Source organism: Lissotriton vulgaris, chromosome 8, assembly GCF_964263255.1.
Source record: "Lissotriton vulgaris chromosome 8, aLisVul1.2, whole genome shotgun sequence".
Taxonomy (NCBI): domain Eukaryota; kingdom Metazoa; phylum Chordata; class Amphibia; order Caudata; family Salamandridae; genus Lissotriton; species Lissotriton vulgaris.
The window spans coordinates 1,544,706,550-1,544,729,150 of NC_141696.1; the positions used below are offsets into that span (position 1 = coordinate 1,544,706,550).

General features: G+C 49.0%; 1 protein-coding gene and 1 pseudogene across 1 annotated transcript in view; one reads left to right on the top strand and one right to left on the bottom strand.

The window, feature by feature from the left end:
- LOC147700321 (uncharacterized) overlaps nucleotides 1-22,601 on the top strand; it is a 133,330-nt pseudogene that overhangs the window by 52,983 nt on the left and 57,746 nt on the right.
- LOC147700323 (uncharacterized) overlaps nucleotides 1-22,601 on the bottom strand; it is a 76,557-nt gene that overhangs the window by 16,744 nt on the left and 37,212 nt on the right. Inside the window, exon 3 of the mRNA XM_086933602.1 lies at nucleotides 22,129-22,233. Within this exon, the coding sequence (XP_086789728.1) occupies nucleotides 22,129-22,233 (105 nt within the window). The remainder of the gene's footprint in view (nucleotides 1-22,128; nucleotides 22,234-22,601) is intronic.

Consider the following 22,601-nt stretch of genomic DNA (forward strand, 5'->3'; position numbering starts at 1 on the left):
GAGGATGGACTTGCAGCAAACCGCATGCGCTTAGATGGTGCCCGCTGGTGCAGGGTGGCTACTCCTTAGCCACAAGGGAGAGTCTTCAGAAAGGTTCAAGAGTTCTTTCGTGGAAAGTCATCAAGAATCAGAATTATCTAATTTGGGAAGGGGGCCCGCTCCTACCCTTATACTAAAGAAAGGGGCTGGCACGCGACTAGGTCCTGCCCATGGGTGGGACCAGGAAGGGGTGGTTACACCCCTCTCCCTTGTCTGGACTTTCCCCAGCTCAGGGGCTGGTGTGCCCCTGGAACTGGTTCAAGCCGGCATATGCACAGTGAGCACCGGGGTGCCACTTGCAGTCACCTTCCTCTCAGCCCAGCCTACCTGGGATACACAAAACCCTGTATGGGATGGTGCTAGCACCGTCCCTGACAGGAAACCCTTTGTCCAAGCTCTCCTCGCTGGAAGGACTCCCAGCAGCAGGAGGTCAGACTTGTGTCTGTGGTGGCAGCATCCATTTTGTGATGCTGAGGCTCGAGTTAACTTTAACCGGGGTTCCCAGTTACATACATGTCGTGTCCCTCTAGAAGGGTGGAATGCTAACCCCGTCGCCATAACTGGCGAGGGGTTAGTATTCCAATTCGTATGATACCTTACTCGACATGTTTTGATAAAGCGATACCAAAGTTGGCAAATAACCGCAAGGATTATAATGCACTTAAGAGTATATGGTACGCGTTATCATGGAACAGCTATTAGGACTTGGTTCCGCAAGCTGCAAATGGGCTCAGCTCATGCCAGAGCACCATCTCACATAATTCCAAGCACTCTGCCTTCAGGATTGATAAGGCCTGCCATAGGAGTGACTGATAGGAATACATGTGGCCATTTTAGGGTTAGATATAGGAATACTATATCTAAAGCAAAGGGTGATTACACCACCTTGCCCCAGCTGTGGTGCAGCCAGTTGTGTCCGATTTGGATGGCCAGCCAGGGGTGGCATAATACATGCTGCAGCCCCTGGTAGGCCCTGGGTACACCTATGCCCTGGGTACCTAAGGTACACTGTACAGGGACTGATAAGGTGACTCAGTATCCAATTAGATATGTACCTAAGGTACATGGAATCCATTTTACAGAGAGAGCAGTAGGCCTGGGGCCCTGAATAGCAGGGTTCCCAGGTCAACTAAGTCGGAAAACCAGCAAAACACCAGGCAAAAGGTTGGGGGCAACCATAGTCAGGTATCCACCTTCCTACATAACCCCCCCCCCCCCCCAAACGAAAGGAGATAAGGCAATCCTTGACCAGGTAAGCCTATATTGCCTGAGTGGCCATATGAGGTGGTATATGCACTGGCATGGTTACCCCCTATCTCATGGTCCACTAAGCAATCCCTCACCCTAAGGGTATCTGAGGGTCTCCACCATAGGGAATCTCTACCTGTGGTGTGTTTTGGCAAAGTAAAAGGCTGGTGTGGGAATGGAGTACTGAAGTGAGACTCCACTAATGTTGGGCTCAACTTCCTCCAATCACTATCCACCATATGTGCCTTTCTTTCCAGGACGGAGTTGCTGTGAGCTCTCAGGGTCAACCTCTGGCTACCTAAAGCTGGAGGCTGAGTCCCTCTGTTTGGCTTACTGGAGGGCCAGGTCAGATTTGGGGTTTTTAGGCCCCAGGTTTGGCTGTGCCCAACAGTGTCCATCTGTGGGAGGTCCCTAGCTAATTTTAAGGGGGATCCATCAGGAGTTTGTTTTATTTTCACTGGGCTAGGATTACTAGCTTCAGTGCCCTTAATCTGCTGATTGGGGAGTTCTTTTGGACAGGGGGCCCTTTGGGGTCCACCACTGGCCTCCCTGACCTCTACAGCCCTGGGCTGACTGAGGCAGGGTAGAGAGGGGCAGGCTACCTGCTCCAGACTGGGTCCCACCTTGGAAGGGTCCACTGACATCAGGCGTTCTGCCAAGCTAGGCCTGACTACCTCTGGGGCAGTTCCTTCACAAGGGGTCAGATCAGTTCCCTGAGGAGGCTGATCCTTTCCTAAAGTCTGGGGGGAGGGAGATTTCTCTTCCTCCTCAATGCTCTCTGTCTGAGTGGAGTGAACCATAGTTTCAGGCTTCACAACACTATTATCTGTCTGAGTTTGAGCTGTGGCCATCACAACTCCACCAACCTTTTCAGGAAGGGACTCAGTTTGGGTATGGGCTGTGACCATCACAGCCTTGCCAACCTGTTCAGGGAGGACATCTTGGACTGGGGCTGTGGCTATCACTGCCCCACTAACCTTACCATGGAGGTTTACCATTTTAAAATGGGTTTCTTGTTCTACCTCAGCCCAGGCTGAGATCTCTAAATCATTCCCCAGTAGGCAATCTACAGGCAAGTTTGGTGACACTGCCACTCTCTTGCGGCCAGTGACACCTCCCCAGCTGAGATTGACCACTGCTATGGGATGATCTCTCTGCACTCCATCAATGTTGGTTACCTGGTATGTGGCTCCAGGTATAAGTTGCCTTGAGGGGACTAGGCTCTCAGTCACCATGGTGATGCTAGCCCCTGTGTCTCTGTAGGCCTCAACTTTTGAACCATTGTTGAGGGGCTCCTGTCTGTACTTGCCCAAGGTGTTGGGACAAGTTGTGAAGTTGGCAAACCCCATGCCAGTCTCACAGACAAGAGTATCTAAGTTTGGGGACCTGGTTAGGCCAGAGTCCCCAGGAACTCCCAAAGTAAATGCACCCAAATTCTTGGGGGCACTTCCACCACCTGGGGGATTACTACTAGTAGTAACAGGAGGCTTGGAAGTGTTACTTGGGGGTATGTTCTCCTTATTGTCATTGGCCCTTGGGCAACTGCTGTCAGTTTTGTAATGGCCTAACTGTTTGCAGGTATGACAATAGGGTTTCTTTTGGGTATTGGAAGGATTTTGGGACCCACCCTTTTCAGAGGATTTTTGGGGCCCTGTGGTTTGATCAGAAGATTTATTCCCACCCTTCTCTTAAGGCTTGGTTGATTCCTTCTTTTGGTCACCTCCCTGGTTCTTAGGCCTAACCCTGGTTCTGACCCATTTGTCTGCCCTCTTACCCAATTCCTGTGGAGAGGTCAGATCAGAGTCTACCAGGTGCTGGTGTAATAACTGGTTCTGACAATTATTTAAGACTTGCTCTCTCGTAATTAGATTGTTCAATCCTTTGAAATCAGTAACCTTACTTCCTAGTAGCCAGCCTTCAAAAGCCTTAGTGGCACAATCAACAAAGTCAGTCCAATCCTGAGACTGAGTTTTCTGGGTGTCTCTGAACAACAACCTGTACTGCTCAGTTGTTAAGCCAAACCCATCAATCAGTGTATTCTTCAGGACTTGGTAATTGTTAGCATCCTCAGCTCTAGTAGTGAGGAGCTTATCTCTACCTTTGCCTTCAAAGGAGAGCCACAGAATAGCTGCCCACTGACTCTGGGGGACGCACTGGACAGTGCAGGCCCTTTCCAAAGCAGTCATCCATTTGTGGATGTCATCCCCTTGTTTAAAGGGGGGCACTATCTTACTCAGGTGTCTAGTGTCTAAACTCCTGTCCTTTTCTCTAGGTAAAATGCTGCCACCAGTGGGGTCTGCCCCACTCAATTTCTGCTCTCTAGCAAAGGCAAGTCTCTCTTTGGCCAGGGCAAGTTCTTCCCTTTCAATCCTCAGATTGACTTCCCTCATCTTGGCCTCATGCTCTCTTCTCTGAGGGGATGTCATCCCTCTGTGAGAAGAGGTCTGAGAGCCATTGGTTCGAATGGATCTGTTAGAGCCTCTGGATAGAGACCTAACTCGTCCACTCCCAATGTTAGGCCTGCCTGAGAGAGGGCCTGGGGGTCCCCCAAGTCCATTTTCATGCCAGCTTAAGTTGGTCCTGGTGAGTCTACTGACTTCTACTTGACCCTTGTCTGCCTCATCCCCTGACAACTCCTGATCCTCTTCCTCTCCTTCACTAACTGTTCCATTGAGGTTGAGGTCAGGGTCCCCAAGGGTTCCCTTTTAGGGGGGCATGCTCCCATCAGGATTTGAAGGGCCTGTGTTAGAAGCCCTCCTCGCATCATAAGTCTCTAAGAGACCTATCAGAAATGGGATGGTAGGGTAGAACCCTGTTTTAGCTTCCTGGAGGTACACACTTGTCTCATCTCCTGGAAGCTAAGAGCTGCATATCTTGATATGACCTGTGGAGGGTCAACTGACATAAGGGGGGCCTCTGAGTTCCCTCCTTTGTCTGACATGCTTTTCTAGTGAGGTGTAAGTGGTGCACTTACCTACACTATTTGTTTGCCTACTGATCCCTTGCTAAGAGTTGTAGTCAGGGTGGGCTAAGCACTGTTGAACTACAACAGCTGGTTCAGTAGAACTCAGAGTATTCTAAGCTAAGTTATATGTACCTTGGTAATTATGTGATCTTTCAAATGATATTCTTAGGATACGTGTGGTAAAACAACAGCAAGCTCAAATCCCACCTGCTGCTCACCAATGTGAGAAGTTGGCCTGATATGCAGTGCTCACTATTCTAGTGATCACTATGTATCATTCCAAACCACCCTTATTGATGATTGGTTGTAAGTCAACCTTATAGACCAGCTATCCTAGTAGCATGGACAAGAGCAGTCTTTAGGCTAAACTCTAGAGGGCGTGTTAAGCCAGCTGTTATACCATCACATATACCCCTTGAACACCAAGTGAAAGGACACCACACAAGTTGTTATGAAAATAAAAGGATATTTATTTATAACAAGTCTACCCTGATCTCTTTATGAGTCAGGGAGCTAAGCACATAACAAAACTCTTAAGAAAATACTTTAAGTTGCACAATTTACACAAATGCCCGAGGGGCACGAAAAACCATATACTACAAAAGTGGAATGCGAAATACTAGCAGGTAAATAACTCGATCCAGAGACTTTAGGATCGCTAGGACTACACTACAGAACCTTCAGGTTAGGAGCAGGAGGCCTAGGGAGATCGGGTGCAGAGTGTGCACTCTCACGCGGGATGCGGGACAAAGTCTATGGATGCTAGATTTCGTTAAGTTACAGTTATCGGACGAATCCGACTAGTTAGGCTGAAAACGAAAAAGGATCTGGACACTTAGATAGTGAACCTACGTTGGAGCACCAAAATGCTCAGGTTACCTAGCCCAGGGGCTGCGGCTGCATAGGGTTCAAAAGACGTCGGGAATCCTCGTTACAGTCTATGGAGCCTGAAAGAAGAAGTTGCTGGCAGGCGACCAGTGATGAAGTTCGATATGATCCAAGCCTGGATCGATGATGGAGACGACCTGAAAGCAGAGGGGACTCAGTTCTTAATCACTAGCCAGTGATCAGATGGGCACCAGGATGGCACCGGATGAAGTCACCTCGACCAGGTGAGTGGGCGACGCTGGGCTCTGCAGTCTCTCGGACCAGGAGTCGTTGTCGGCGACCAGGATGGAGGTGCGAGCTGTCCCACGAAGGTGTCTGCTGTCGGCGATGCTGGACCCAGGGTTGGGGCAACAAACCTTGGCAAAGGCAAGCTCACGCGGTGGACTCAAGATGGCGTCTAGAGTGGACCAGGAGTGTCCGGGGTGCTCCTCTGTTGGAGAGGAGCAAGGGCCAGTCTGGAGCAACCAGACCAGCGATGGAAGTGTCGTGGTTCGTCATCAGGAGGGCCACAAGCCAGCAGGCAAGTAGCCGGACAACGCGGTGAGCAGCAAAGAGCAGAAGGGCCCCACGCAGATCTCGTGGATGCTGGGGGGCTTGACTTCGGTGCTGGAGCTGCTCAGGGTTAGGGCTTCTCAAACCCCAAAGCACTCACTCGAGGATCCCTCGGCGGTCGTGCTGGATAAGCGTCGTGCAGTCTTGAAGATGGCCGGTCCCTTTAGGTCTCGTCACACCCACGAATCTCAGCTGGGCTGATGATGTAGGTAGAGGTCAGAGGTGCCAGGGAATCCGGGTCTCGTCGAGCTGGGCAGTCTTGATCCAGAGGATGGACTTGCAGCAAACCGCATGCGTTTAGATGGTGTCCGCTGGTGCAGAGTGGCTACTCCTTAGCCACAAGGGAGAGTCTTCAGAAAGGTTCAAGAGTTCTTTCGTGGAAAGTCATCAAGATTCAGAATTATCTAATTTGGGAAGGGGGCCCGCTCCTACCTTTATACTAAAGAAAGGGGCTGGCACGCGACTAGGTCCTGCCCATGGGTGGGACCAGGAAGGGGGTGGTTACACCCCTCTCCCTTGTCCGGACTTTCCCCAGCTCAGGGGCTGGTGTGCCCCTGGAACTGGTTCAAACTAGGAAAATGCACAGTGAGCACCGGGGTGCCACTTGCAGTCACCTTCCTCTCAGCCCTGCCTACCTGGGATACACAAAACCCTGTCTGGGATGGTGCTAGCACCGTCCCTGACAGGAAACCCTTTGTCCAAGCTCTCCTCGCTGGAAGGACTCCCAGCAGCAGGAGGTCAGACTTGTGTCTGTGGTGGCAGCATCCATTTTGTGATGCTGAGGCTCGAGTTAACTTTAACCGAGGTTCCCAGTTACATACATGTTGTGTCCCTCTAGAAGGGTGGAATGCTAACCCCGTCGCCAGAACTGGCGAGGGGTTAGTATTCCAATTCGTATGACACCTTACTCGACATGTTTTGATAAAGCGATACCAAAGTTGGCAAATAACCGCAAGGATTATAATGCACTTAAGAGTATATGGTACGCGTTATCATGGAACAGCTATTAGGACTTGGTTCCGCAAACGGGCTCAGCTCATGCCAGAGCACCATCTCACATAATTCCAAGCACTCTGCCTTCAGGATTGATAAGGCCTGCCATAGGAGTGACTGATAGGAATACATGTGTCCATTTTAGGGTTAGATATAGGAATACTATATCTAAAGCAAAGGGTGATTACACCACCTTGCCCCAGCTGACGTGCAGCCAGTTGTGTCAGATTTGGATGGCCAGCCAGGGGTGGCATAATACATGCTGCAGCCCCTGGTGGACCCTGGGTACACCTATGCCCTGGGTACCTAAGGTACACTGTACATGGACTGATAAGGTGACTCAGTATCCAATTAGATATGTACCTAAGGTACATGGAATCCATTTTACAGAGAGAGAAGTAGGCCTGGGGCCCTGAATAGCAGGGTCCCAGGTCAACTAAGTCGGAAAACCAGCAAAACACCAGGCAAAAAGTTGGGGGCAGCCATAGTCAGGTATCCACCTTCCTACAAGCATGGTAGCTACTTTACCTCTGGTCAAACGTTCTGTTGGTTTTCCAGGAAGGACTTTGTTTGGCTTTCTGGTAACAGAAAGTTATGCTAGAGACTACCCATCTAAAGATTGTTTCAGCGTGGCAAGTACTGTTAGTAAAGGACCATAGTTAGCAAATAATTGTTTGGACTTTCTCACATCCTTACTCTTGTCCAGATAAACTTTTAACACCCTCCTTGCATCAAGACTGAAGAGAGACCTCTCGGCAAGAGGTGAGGCGTTATGAAAGAATGCAGGTAAAGTTTGAAACCACTTTAGAAACTAATCCTGGGTGAGTCAACATCATTAGCCCATTACTGTGAAACCCTTTAAGGTCTGTGAGATCATAGAGCTTGAATTTCACCATCTCTGCGTGCAGAGGATGCAGCGATTCAATCTGAAGCCTTCCAAGACAGATATTGAAGGGATAAATCGTATGTATAGACTAGAAAGAGGAACCATGAGACGAGAGAGAGAACAATAATCAAATCCTATGAAGGCGATGGGCTCCGGATAGGAGGGTAGATTTTCTTAACGTTTTCAAGGAAATCAATGATTACAGAAGGTTCAAAAAGAAAAAATGTGAAGGACATGTTTGCTAGGTCATGCTTGCTGTAAGGTGGACCTAAAACAGAAAAAGCTGCAGTTTTGTTGCATTGGCTAAAATTAAGCAGGTAGGAAAGAACTGTTTCTTCCTGGTATGTGATAGATCACAAGCTCACCAGATGCAGAATCTCTTCCATAGGATGTTCTTATAGATGGTTTTCTGACTTCTCTCAGTACAGTCATCTAATCCTGAGGGAGGTTTAGATTACCATATTTTTTGACTTCAGTAGCCACACTGCCAAATTGCATCACTATGGTTTGTGTTGGGATGTCTTGATGGAAACTCATTCTATGAAGAGAATATTTAAAGGCAGAAACCAACAGCTGAGTGATTGCTTCGCATACGTTGTTAGGATCACTTTATCTTTCCATCTGTCTGACAGTCAGTCCCACTGATCCTCCAGACACTGCTGTATAGATGTCATGTTCATGCATGCCTTCGGAGCTAGGAAGATGCATGATGCCATTGATCCTAGAAGAAAGGATGGATGGGCTATTCTTTTCAGAATGCAACATTTCTGAAGGATAGATAATCGTCTCTCTTATGAAGGATACACTTATGTGAATTGTATCCAAAACTGCAACCAAGTAATGAAAGGATTGTTCTTGGATGGCCATGGATTTTTCGAGACTTATGTGCAGTCCTAATCGATTGAGGGTGATGAAAGCGATCTGCTAATGTTGTAACACTTGAAGATAAGTAGACGCCTAGATTGGCCAATCATCTAGATATGGTTAGACGTCTTCAACTCTCTGAAGTGAGCTGCAAAGACCGCCAAGCATCTGGAAGTTTGAGGTGCAGCTTTGAGGCTGAAAGATGGACTTTGTTTTTGGTAGCAGTCACTTCCTAACCTTAAAACTCAGGAAATATGATTTTTTTTGTGTATTGGAATATGGATATAGGCATCTTGCAGATCTATTTAGAATAGCCGACCCCCTTGATGAAGTTGAGGGTCGATCTGATGCAGAACCAACATCCTTACAAATCCACTAGTTTGCTTTCTTCAGATCTAGAAAGGGTCTGAATTTGTTCTTTAGTCATTTCTTCTTCACAAGAAAATAGTAGGCATGGCTGTAGGATTTTCTGCTAAAATTACAGTTGGAATTCTTAGTTGTGGCAACGGAGGAGACTTTGCAGGTGCCTGAGGATGATGTGGTGGTGTCACAGGTTCTGGTGAAGTTGAATCTGGTATGATGACTAGACAAGCCGGTCTAGATGGAGAGTAGGCTCCGGAGTGCTCGGAATCTCATTTGGAGGCGAGTATGTGTGCATTCATTCATCAAAGCTACTCTGCAGCAGAACAGTGTTTTGACATCGAAGTATGTCTCGATGTCTAAGTGTCCCTCAACTTTAACTGATGTCTCTCGATGTTGACGGCTCCTCCTAGAGAGCATGTGTATCCTCAAATTTAAACCAGTCCTCAAAGGCAAGCCAGTAGGTAGGTGTTGTATATCTTTTCGAAGTCCAAATCCCTCATGTTGAAAGTGGACATTGTGTCCTACCTTGTCTTTTGTTTTTTGAATCTCCCCTTCCTGGAGTCCTGAGAGGGTGAAAAATGGGTACCGATAGAGGAAGCAGCATCTCCTCACCCCTCAGATTTCTCTCCAAGAAGGAAATCTTGCTACTTTTTAACACTCCTCTTAACCATGCAGGCAAACCTTCTAACACTCTCTCACAGTACACCTGTAAAGGGTGCTGCGGGGATGACATCTTCTAGAGTTATGACTATCGCGCAAACAAATGGTACAGATTCGGTACAGGGTTTTTTGCTTTTTTTGTCACATTCTGGGAACTTTGCAAAAAGGAATGGAAATTGTTTAATATATATATATTGGCGGCGGCAGAAATAAAGAAATTTTGAAAATCTCACATGGCGTGGTCGTTTGAATAAGGGAGTGAAAGAGACTCAATCCAAGGAGTCTTATGGTGACGACGCAACTCTCGGTTTGGTGGAGGCGGTTAATGCTTGGATAATTGCAGCATATATATATATATATATATATATATATATATATATATATATATATATATATATATATATATATTTCCTGTCATGCAATTCTTTGAAACTACTCTCCTCCCTAACAGCTGTCAAGTGTACCACTTATATTGTGGTTTTGAACCAAATTTAATGAGGAGAGGAGTTGGCCTAATGGCTAGGCCTAATGGCTAGGCGGTCGACCTCGAACCTGGGGAACTGTGTTTGAGGCTCGGCATTGACGCTGAACATCCTGTGATTCCGGGCAAATCACTTAATCGCCCCGTGCCAAACAAAAATGAATGTGTCCTCATGTATTATCATGTATGTAAAGCGCTCTGATACCCAATTCGGGTCAAGTTTGCGCTATATAACACTCTGTAAAAAAACGAGAAAAAAGCCTTAGAAGGCAAATCTCTGAGCTCTAGAATCCTGTCAGCAAGAGCTGGAAAAAGGTCAACTGCAACCTACAGGGCATGATGGAACACTGGGCATCAAGATGCCCTTAAAGGCAGCATTTTATTGTCTCCCTTAAACTGCTGAAGCCTATATAGTTACATAGCCCTATCCTTTTTTTTCCCTGTAATCCACTTTAAAGAGAATAAAAAGGGTCTGTCCTGTCAAGAATGGTTTAAAGATGTTATCTTCTTATATATTGTGACGTTTAAAGGCTGTATGGTTTTTCTTCCATCTTTTAAAGTAAATTAATGGAATTTGCAATAAAAGTTACATTTTTTCACACTTACCTCCTTGCCTTTCTGTAGTAAAGCAAAGATACTACACAAAATGTGACATTGAAAGAAGTGCTCATGGGTACCCGCACATGGGTGTGATTATTCAGTGCTTGTGATTTTAATGGAGATTCCTCTGACAGACCTTCCTCCCACTATCATCCCTCGTTCTTCTTGCCAATCCCTCTCTTTATCTGCTGCTGCACCAGGCCTTCTTATGAGTTTATATATCTTGGAGAAATATAACCATTTTTCTTACTAGACATAACCTGGTAATGATTTTATCTATCTGTATGTCTGTTCTCCTCAAACTCAAAGGTTTTTATTTTAGTGACCTTAGTGTAAACACCTCTGTTCCTGCTGTGACAATGGACCATCAGTGGGCTATAGACACTGGATTAGGCCAGTTGCTATCAACAAAACAATGCCCTAATTTACAGTCTTTAACTTCCCCTCCCTCCTGACTCAACGAGATATTTAGATTGCAGGGGAAATAGAGAAACTGAGGTTGTGGCTAAGGCACCCAGTAAGCCTTCCCCCTCCTCCCATAGCTCACTGTGTTACTGGACTGTGTTAGGGAGCATTGGGGAATTCTCCTCAAATCTGGTGTCTCTATCTGCCCTTCCAAAAAAACTGAAAAAATGTTTGTCGAGACAAGGGAGAGTCAGGTTTTGATTGTTGCCTACTTGGAGAGTTATTGTGTCCATGTCTGACAGTTAACTACTAGGACCCTGAATGTGGCGAAAATCTGTTTGACATACACAGCAGCAGCTGTGAAAACTGTTTGGCAACATAGGGGGGTCTGAATCCCCCTTTATGTCCTGGGAAGCATTTTCTAAAAACTAAAGTGGGACACTGTGTCTGCCTGTGGAGGAATGTTCTACTAGCCTTACCGCCCTGTCATATCAGGCTACTACAGGCATGAAAGGCTTGCTCCATTGTTATAGACCCTCGCCTTTGGCGTGGGCCAATAACGCTGGAGTGAGCCTTTATTGGCAGGACTGTATAAGATTTATATTTTTTATTTGTCAATTCAATTCAATTCAAATACTTTATTCGGTATATAAAATATAACCATGTTGTGAGAAGTTGGCCTGGTATATAATGCTCACTAATTCTTAGTGATCACTTTGTACCATGCCAAGCAACCCTTATGATGATTGGTTGTAATTCAACCTTGTAGACCAGTTATCCTAGTGGTAACGTGGACAAAGCAGTCTTAGGCTAAACTCTGAAAGGCATGTGAAGCCAGCTGTATTACCACACACAACCCCCCTTGAATACCAAATGAAAGGGACACCACACAGATATATATTGAAAATATATATTGATTTATTAACTATAAAATCCCCTGGACTCTTTATGAGCACAGAAGCACAAGCGTTAAATCACAAGACAGTTTAAAATACACAAAAGTTGCACAATATGGATGAGCCCTAGGGGCCACCTAAACCATATACTAAGAAAGTGGTATAAGAGATACCAATTAGAAAGGGAACAGGCCTAGGGCCTTGGGAATCGCTGGAGCTATTCGAGACTAGCAGTGACTAAGTCGGGAAAGGCCCGCGGGACTCGGGTGCAGTGTTCAAAATGCACGCACTTTCCAATGTAAAGTCTATGGTGCGTAAAAAGTACAAAGTTAAAGAGTTAGGAACCTTCCGAGTGACCTAGAATGCTGAAACTTAAGACACAGGCCCTTGAGATGTGTACCAGTGTAGGAACACCGGCGGAGCTGAGTTACCTCACCCACAGGAAGCGGGTGCACAGGGTCGAAGTAGTGTCGGGTTTCGTCACGCTGGTCGATGGTGCTTGGAGCTGAAGGTGCTGCAGGCGGCTCGAGGTGAAGAGTTCCGGTGGATCCAAGGGTGGATCTGAAGTGGTGAAGACCTGAAAGCAGAGGGGACAATGTTCAAAGTCACTAGCCAGTGACTACCGTGGAACCAGATTGGAACCAGGCGATGTCGGGTGCAAACAGGCGTTGTCTGGTAGCTTCTCTCTGCAGCCACGTGGACACCGGGGGTCGAGGACGTCCAGGAGTTGGTCACGAGCTGTCCCACGCAGGCTTCGCGCTGTTGGCGGTGTCGGCGACCTGATCGGAGCAAACAGGCCTTGGCTAATGCAAGCCACGCAGGAATCGAAAGATGCTTAACACTCGGACCAGCAAGGTCAGAGCGAGTGCTCCTTTTCACAGGAGCTTGGGCAAGTCTGGAGCAACCAGACCCGCTGTGTAGTTCGTCGGTTTCGTTGCCAAGATGGCCGCTGACCACGTGGCTAGTGGCCGGGATGGCGCGTCGAGTGGGACAATGCAAAAGGGCCCCACGCAGATCGTGGAGATGCTCGGGGGCTGATCTTCGGTGCAAGGGCTGCTCGATGGTGGGGGTTCTCAGTCCCCAAAGCACAACGTCGAGGATACCTCAGAAGCTGCGCAGTCAGCTTTTCGAGTGTCTTCCAAGAGGTCCGGTCCCACGTCACTCGGTGCCTCCACGGGTCCCTTCTTTGCAGGGACTGTGGATCGGGCTCTGAGAGATCTGGGAGTCTGGTTCTTGTCGGGCTCTGGGCTCGGGCTCCGGCGGGAGGCGGCGGCAGAGCAGACGTCGAGTTGCTGGTTGGTACCTGTGTTCACAGGGTGGCCACTCCTAGGCCACAAGGGAGATTCTCTTCAGTCTTCTGAGCAGCAGAATGTCGAAGTCCAGTCTTCTTCTTTGTTTAAAGTTGATTCAGGATGATCTGCCGTGCAATGGCACTGCTCCCACTCTTATTCCTAATCTGAGGGGTGGATCACCTACTAGGTCCCTCCTCTGGGAGGAACCAGGAAGGGGGGCGGTTACACCCCCTTTCCTTTGTCCAGCTCCTCGCCAGCCCTGGGTCTGGAAAGTCCCAGGACCGGTTTGGACTGGCCTATGCACGGGGACACCTTGTGTGCCCCGGGCATGTCTGATTCTATTCAGCCCTGTCCTACCCAATACACAAAACCCTGTCTGGGGTGGTGCTCGCACCTCCCAAGGCAGGAAACCCTTTGTCCAGGCCACCATCTGCCGAGTTTCGGTCAGCAGCAGGAGGCCAGACTCGTGTCTGTGGTGGCAGCATCCATTTTGTGATGCTGAGGCTCTGGTTAACTTTAACCGGGGTTAAGGCTACACACATGTCGTGTCCCTCTAGAAGGGTGGAATGCTATCCCCGTCGACAGAACTGTCGAGGGGATAGTATTCCAATTCGTATGACACCTTACTCGACATGTTTTGATAAAGCCAAACCAAAGATAGCATCTAACCGCGAGGATTATAATGCACTTAAGAGTATATGGTATGGCAATATCCCGGAACAGCTTAGGGAGTGGCTCCCGACAGCTGCAGACGGGCTCAGCTCATGCTAGAGCACCATCTCACATATTTCCAAGCACTCTGCCTCTAGGATTGATGAGGCCTTCCATAGGAGTGGCTGATAGGAACATATGTGTCCAGTTTAAGGGTAGATATAGGGATACTATACCTAAGCAAGAGGTGATTACACCAACTTGCCCCAGCTGAGTGATCAGCCAGTTGTGTCAAATATGGAGGCCAGGCCAGGGGTGGCACAATACATGCTGCAGCCCCTGGTAGGCCTTGGAAACACCTATGCCCTGGGTACCTAGGGTACACTGTTACAGGGGCCAATAAGGTGAACCAGTTCCAATTCGTAATGCACCTAAGGTACATGGAGTCCATTTTAAGGAGAGAGCAATTAGCCTGGGGCCCTGAATAGCAGGATCCCAGGCCAACTATGTCAAAAACCAGCTAAACACCAGGCAAAAAGTTTGGGGGTAACCATAGTCAGATATCCACCTTCCTACATAACCCCCCCCCCCCCCCCCCCCCCCAACGAAAGGAGATAAGGCTATCCTTGACCAGGTAAGCCTATATTGCCTAAGTGGCCATATAAGGAAGTACCAGCTCTGGCTTGGTTACCCCCTGTCTCATGGTCCACTAAGCAATCCCTCACCCTAAGGGTATCTGAGGGTCTCCACCAAAGGTAATCTCTACCTGTGGTGTGTCTTTGCAAAGTCAAAGGCTGGTGTTGAGATGGAGTACTGAAGTGAGTTTCCTCTGTAGGGCTCAGCTTCCTCCAATCACTCTCCACCATGTGTGCCTTTCTTTCTTTGACTGAGTTGCACTGTGCTCTCAGGGTCAACCTCTGGCTACCTAAAGCTGGAGGCTGAGTCCCTCTGTTTGGCTTACTGGAGGGACAGTTCAGGTTTGGGCCCTTAGGGTCCCAGGTTTGGCTGTGCCCAACAATATCCATCTGGGGGAGGTCCCTAACTACTTTTAAGGGGGATCCCTCAGGAGTTTTTAAAGTTTGCACCTCACTAGAGCTACTAGTTTCGGTGCCCCTAATCTGTTGATGGGGGTGCTTTATTTGACAGGGGGCCCTTTGGGTCTCACTGTCCTTCTTGTCCTCTGCAGCCCTGGGCTGAGTAAGGCAAGGTAGAGAGGGGCAGGTTACCTGCTCCAGACTGGGTCCCACCTGAGAAGGGTCCACTGCCATCAGAGGCTCTGTTAGGCCAGGCCTAACAACCTCTGGGACAGTTCCTTCATCAGGGGTAAGATCAGTTCCCTGAGGAGGCTGATCCTTTCCTAAAGTCTGGTGAGGGGGAGATTTCTCTTCCTCCTCCATGCTCTCAGTTTGGGTGGAGTGATCCATCATTTCAGGCTTCACTACCCATGTATCTGTTTGAGTTTGGGCTGTGGCCATCACAGCCCCACCAACCTTTTCAGGAGGAGACTCAGTTTGGGTATGGGCTGTTACTAGTACAGCCCTGCTACTCTTTTCAGGAGGGAAGTTATCTAAAGATGGGGCTGAGGTTTGCTCAGCCCTCCCAACCTTTTCAGGAAGGACATCTTGGATTGGGGCTGTAGCCATCACAGCCCCACTAACCTTTCCATGGAGATTTACCATTCTAGAATGGGTTTGCTGTTCAACCTCAGCCCAGGCTGAGATTTCCAAATCATTACCCAGTAGGCAATCTACAGGCAAGTTTGCTGACACTGCCACTCTCTTTGGGCCAGTGACACCTCCCCAGCTAAGATTGACCACTGCCATGGGATGATTGGTTTCTAGGCCATCAATGTTTGTCACCTGATATTTGGCATCAGGTAAAAGTTGCCTTGAGGGGACTAGACATTCAGCCACCATGGTGATGCTAGCCCCTGTGTCTCTGAAGGCCTCAACTTTCAAACCATTGATGAGGGGCTCCTGTCTATACTTGCTCAAAGTGTTTGGGCAAGCAGTGAAATTGGCAAACCCCATGCCAATCTCATAGACAAGAGTATCTGAGTTAGGGGACCTGGGTAGGCCAGAGTCCACCTGTCCTCCAAAAGTAAACCCACCCAAATTCTTGGGGGTGCTCCTACCACCTGGGGACCACTGCTAACAGTGACAGGAGGTGTTGGAGCCTTACCTGGAGGTATATTCTCCTTATTGCCATTCTTGGGACAACAGCTATCTGTTTTGTAATGCCCCACCTGTTTACAGGTATGACAATAAGGCTTTTTCTGGGTTGTAGAAGTGTCTTGGGACCCACCCCCATTCTTGGAGTTTTGGGGTCCTGGGGAAGTCTTTTCCTTACTTTTATCCCCACCCTTCTCTTGAGGCTTGGTAGTCTCTTTCTTTTGGTCACCACCCTGGTTCTTAGGCCTGATCCTGGTTCTGGACCATTTGTCTGCCCTCCTACCCAATTCTTGTGGGGAGGTCAGATCAGAGTCAACCAGGTGCTGATGTAGAAGCTGATTTTGACAATTACTTAAGATTTGCTCTCTCATAATTAAATTATACAATCCTGTATAGTCAGTAACCTTACTTCCCAGCAACCAGCCCTCTAGAGCCTTAGTGGCACATTCAACACATTCAGACCAGTCCTGAGTCTGTGTCTTCTGGGTGTCTCTGGACATTAACCTGTACTGTTCAGTGGTTAAGCCTAACCCATCAATCAGAGCACTCTTCAGGACCAGGTAGTTTCTAGAATCCCTATCACTAACTGTGAGGAGTCTGTCTCGGCCTCTACCTTCAAAGGAGAGCCACAAGATTGCTGCCCACTGCTCCTGAGGGATCTGCTGTACTCTGCAGGCTCTCTCCATTACAGTTATCCATTTATGGATATCATCCCCAGCTTTGTAGGGGGGCACAATCTTACTCAGGTTTCTGTTATCAAAAGACCTGTCTTTATCCTTGTGGATATTGCTGCCACCAGTGGGTTCTATTACCCCACTCTCTCTAGGCTGTCTTGCTCTAGCAAGTTTCTCCTTGGCCAGGGCAACCTCTAACTCTTGCCTCTGGATCCTAAGCTCAGCCTCTCTCATCTTGGCCTCATGTTCCCTTCTCTGAGGGCTAGTCATCTCCTTTCTGGAGTGACCATGAGAACCTCTAGAAGCATGGGAGTTGTTAGAGTCACCTGAGTGAGTCCTTCTCCTCCTAGGCTTCTGGTTAAGTCCACCTGGGGGTCTGAATGGGTTGTTACCTGATTCAGTCCCAAATAGGCTTAAGTTAGCCTGGTTCAATCTACTGACCAGCACCTGACTATTTCTGTCATCATCTGACTCACTGCTCCCCCCTTCTGTCTCTTCTTCCTCTTCCTCTTCCTCCTCATCTACCTGAGGAGCTCCAGTGATGGGGGCTTCCTCATCTACCAGGATGATAGGGACAGGGGTGTCTACAGTGTCATCCTCTGAAGGATGGCCTCCTTCAGCATCCCCTGTGGGGTCTGCCTTAGAGGTCTTTAGAGTCTCAGACTGATCCAAGATCTCTCTAAGGTGGTCTCTGGTAGGGGAAGGCCCTGTCCTCAGACCCCTTAAGACACAAAGCTGTCTTAATTCCTTAAAGGAAAAAATAGCAAATTTGGATGGTGCCCTTGGAGGGTCACTCTCAACAGGGATGTTCCCAGGGGAACCCTCTGCTCCAGACATTGCTCTAGTGTGGGTGGATGTGTTGCAATCTACCTACACTGGTGTTTACCTACTAAACCTATCTAGTAGTTGTAGTCAGGGTGTGCTACTCCCTTTGCTCTACAACAACTAAGTTCAGTAGAACTTAAGTATACTAGTCTTGTTTTATATGTACCTAGCAGGTACCTGTATGATCTTTCAAATGATAATCTCAAAGATTGTAATGGTAAAACAACAGCAAGCTCAGATCCCAATCCGCTGCTCACCAATGTGAGAAGTTGGCCTGGTATATAATGCTCACTAATTCTTAGTGATCACTTTGTACCATGCCAAGCAACCCTTATGATGATTGGTTGTAATTCAACCTTGTAGACCAGTTATCCTAGTGGTAACGTGGACAAAGCAGTCTTAGGCTAAACTCTGAAAGGCATGTGAAGCCAGCTGTATTACCACACACAACCCCCTTGAATACCAAATGAAAGGGACACCACACAGATATATATTGAAAATATATATTGATTTATTAACTATAAAATCCCCTGGACTCTTTATGAGCACAGAAGCACAAGCGTTAAATCACAAGACAGTTTAAAATACACAAAAGTTGCACAATATGGATGAGCCCTAGGGGCCACCTAAACCATATACTAAGAAAGTGGTATAAGAGATACCAATTAGAAAGGGAACAGGCCTAGGGCCTTGGGAATCGCTGGAGCTATTCGAGACTAGCAGTGACTAAGTCGGGAAAGGCCCGCGGGACTCGGGTGCAGTGTTCAAAGTGCACGCACTTTCCAATGTAAAGTCTATGGTGCGTAAAAAGTACAAAGTTAAAGAGTTAGGAACCTTCCGAGTGACCTAGAACGCTGAAACTTAAGACACAGGCCCTTGAGATGTGTACCAGTGTAGGAACACCGGCGGAGCTGAGTTACCTCACCCACAGGAAGCGGGTGCACAGGGTCGAAGTAGTGTCGGGTTTCGTCACGCTGGTCGATGGTGCTTGGAGCTGAAGATGCTGCAGGCGGCTCGAGGTGAAGAGTTCCGGTGGATCCAAGGGTGGATCCGAAGTGGTGAAGACCTGAAAGCAGAGGGGACAATGTTCAAAGTCACTAGCCAGTGACTACCGTGGAACCAGATTGGAACCAGGCGATGTCGGGTGCAAACAGGCGTTGTCGGGTAGCTTCTCTCTGCAGCCACGTGGACACCGGGGGTCGAGGACGTCCAGGAGTTGGTCACGAGCTGTCCCACGCAGGCTTCTCGCTGTTGGCGGTGTCGGCGACCTGATCGGAGCAAACAGGCCTTGGCTAATGCAAGCCACGCAGGAATCGAAAGATGCTTAACACTCGGACCAGCAAGGTCAGAGCGAGTGCTCCTTTTCACAGGAGCTTGGGCAAGTCTGGAGCAACCAGACCCGCTGTGTAGTTCGTCGGTTTCGTCGCCAAGATGCCCGCTGACCACGTGGCTAGTGGCCGGGATGGAGTGTTGAGTGGCACAATGCAAAAGGGCCCCACGCAGATCGTGGAGATGCTGGGGGGCTGATCTTCGGTGCAAGGGCTGCTCGATGGTGGGGGTTCTCAGTCCCCAAAGCACAACGTCGAGGATACCTCAGAAGCTGCGCAGTCAGCTTTTCGAGTGTCTTCCAAGAGGTCCGGTCCCACGTCACTCGGTGCCTCCATGGGTCCCTTCTTTGCAGGGACTGTGGATCGGGCTCTGAGAGGTCTGGGAGTCTGGTTCTTGTCGGGCTCTGGGCTCGGGCTCCGGCGGGAGGCGGCGGCAGAGCAGACGTCGAGTTGCTGGTTGGTGCCTGTGTTCACAGGGTGGCCACTCCTAGGCCACAAGGGAGATTCTCTTCAGTCTTCTGAGCAGCAGAATGTCGAAGTCCAGTCTTCTTCTTTGTTTAAAGTTGATTCAGGATGATCTGCCGTGCAATGGCACTGCTCCCACTCTTATTCCCAATCTGAGGGGTGGATCACCTACTAGGTCCCTCCTCTGGTAGGAACCAGGAAGGGGGGCGGTTACACCCCCTTTCCTTTGTCCAGCTCCTCGCCAGCCCTGGGTCTGGAAAGTCCCAGGACCGGTTTGGACTGGCCTATGCACGGGGACACCTTGTGTGCCCCGGGCATGTCTGATTCTATTCAGCCCTGTCCTACCCAATACACAAAACCCTGTCTGGGGTGGTGCTCGCACCTCCCAAGGCAGGAAACCCTTTGTCCAGGCCACCATCTGCCGAGTTTCGGTCAGCAGCAGGAGGCCAGACTCGTGTCTGTGGTGGCAGCATCCATTTTGTGATGCTGAGGCTCTGGTTAACTTTAACCGGGGTTAAGGCTACACACATGTCGTGTCCCTCTAGAAGGGTGGAATGCTATCCCCGTCGACAGAACTGTCGGGGGGATAGTATTCCAATTCGTATGACACCTTACTCGACATGTTTTGATAAAGCCAAACCAAAGATAGCATTTAACCGCGAGGATTATAAAGCGCTGAGGCAGCGGGAGGCAGGGAGTCCGGTCCAGACCACCATCCAGCAAAGGTTTTGGGCTCACAAGCGACAGGTCCGTCCTTAAAAATGGCTCAGGAGGAGGAGCTACGACACCAACTAAGATGGCCGCTTAGTCTCCCGGCTCCGCTGACCTCCGTCCTACGCTTCACTATCCTGCTGACTATCCTGCTTTCCTGAACCGGATCCGTGTGGGTGATCCGTCCCACACTCCAGTGGTGCAATCCCGGAGTTTTTCCGCCGTCGTGGAGCGAAGATACGTCGAAGAACGTACTGTGGCCTAACCTGCCGGGGAGGCCGGGATCTCAAGTGCTGGCCCTGCCGGGTCTGAGCTGAACAACAACGGACTGCTGCATGCGGTTGGGCCCGGTCTCCGGTCCGCTCGTATTTTTTCCCGATTGTTTTGCTACCATCAGCTGCCTGGTGCCCTGTAGCGTGTGAGGCGACGAGTGACGCAAGGTACTGTCTTGTGAGGGTACCCGACCGGGGATCCGGCATCCATAACGCCGAGCCCCCCGGATCGGCGCCTCGCCGCGTACCACTGCTTGCTGACCGCTGCTCCCTCCTGGCTTATTCCTGCTCCGTTTCACTTTGCCCCGGAGAAGGCGCCTCTCCGTTGGGGTCACCATGCCTGCGGACAGAGTAGGTTTAAAGGAGCGGGTTCGGTCTGGCCCGTCTTTGTTAACGGTGATGGAGGCACTTATGGTGCTTCAGGGCACTATCAAAGCTCGGACTCATGCCTTGTTGTCTGCGATGGAGGAAGTCACAGGCTCGAGACCGGACCCTGACTCGACGCTTGCGACCCGGCAGCCAGCCCAATTTGCAATGGATGCATCGGAGGTGTATTTAGACCCGGCGGTGGAAACAGTGTTTGCCCCTATTGTGTCGGATTTGCCAGACTGGAGTGTGCCTGGACACCCGATTGAACTGTTGGAACCTTCAATCCTGCACCCTTCGGAACATTTATACATCCCCGCTGTGGTATTCTCTACTTTGTACTGTATGCGGTTTTGGACTTTGTTTATCCCCCTCCTCCACCGGTCGTTCAAGATGGCGGATGAGACGAAGCTTGGCCTCGGAGATGGGGAGGGGCGATGGTGGTATCAGCAATCAACATCTCTGCGCTCCTGTTCTGCCGACTTATGGGACATTGTGTGTAAGGGACTTCCCTTAATTACCGATTTCAGAACATTTGATCGTAGGGGTCAGGGTTGAGATTGTGTCTGGGCTCACCGAGGTGCATTTATGGTTGACGGGGTTGCTTCACTGTCCTAACGGATTCCGGGGCAGGGTTGGCTAGGCTGGGGGAAGGAGACCGGGAGTCAGTTGCATTATGCCCTCCTCCGATTTCCCCCCTCTCGATTGGGGCTTTCTTACTTTTTTCTCTTTCCCTTTCTTCTAAATTTCAGGCTCTGGTTGCTGGGCGACAGGCACGCTGCGTGGGGGGTGGCCGTGGTCATTGCAGGGGTGCAGGGTGTGGGGGTGGGTACTTCGTTTTTTGTCTTTGTTCTATGGCCTCTTTTTCTTTTTCTCTTCTCTTGCCTTTCTTTCCTTTCTTTTCCGGGTTAGTGTAGTGGGTTCGGCTCTTTTTGCAACCTCATATACCTGTGCCTAGACCTCTCCGGGGCCTGGGTGCTGGGGGTCGGACAACAAGGACTGTGTGGATATTGATGATGTGCTGTTTATCCTGATGTCGCAGGTTTAAACGCCGTTTATTTGCTAGGGTAGCGATTTTGGTATGGACGCATCGTTTTCCTGTACGCCCCCATTCCCATGGTCCGAGACACTATATTATACCTGATCCTTTCTATTTTATATCGAAAATGAAAACCTCCTATCCTGTTTCGCATCGAACTGCACTCCCAACCACTGTAGTTGGTAATCTGAGCTACTATGATCCCCAGGGACAATTGCTTTGAAACTGACTGTGATACTATGTTGAACTGCTTAGCGGCCAGCCCTGGGGGTTGTAGGCCCGGTTTTGTATATATGTGCAAATGTTAAATAAAGGTTTTCACAAAAAAAAAATGGCTCAGCAGACAATTTGTCAGCTCAGCGATACCCCTGACTTGAGCTTAAGCTAATGACTGTGCAGCGTCACTCCAAACTGAAGCCTGATGCCATCAATTCCTTTGAATCTTTTTATGGATTCCATAGTCCAGTGAATTAGAGTATAAAAATATAGCTTACCTGCTGGGCTAAGAATGTTTTTCATATCCTCAGGCCCCTCGTCAGTCATGGGACAGGCCTCTTCTTTGATGCTGTCTGAGAGCATCGCAATGGTGGGCTCGTCTCCTGTATTAATGGAGAAATGTAAAGATTAAGTTTCTACTCAGTCACTGTAGTGATGGCTTTGTACTTATTGTCATCTTCCTGTTCAACTCATGACATCCACTAATTTCACCTGCAGGTCTCTGGAGGGAGAGCTGACCCCTGCCCCCTCCCCGTTTAATTCATTATATCCATCTCAATAAACAGCTCATGACAATACCGAGGCACCAATAGATAGGCCCCCCGGGTCAAAAACAGCACTGGGCTGCTGTTTACTCGAGCCAGCATTAACATTAAAAAGATGTTAATTAAACAGGCAATCAATTATTCAGAGGTTGATTGCAGTTCAGTTAAAGAAAAGAAGTAACTTGGTTGACCTGCACCGCTTAACT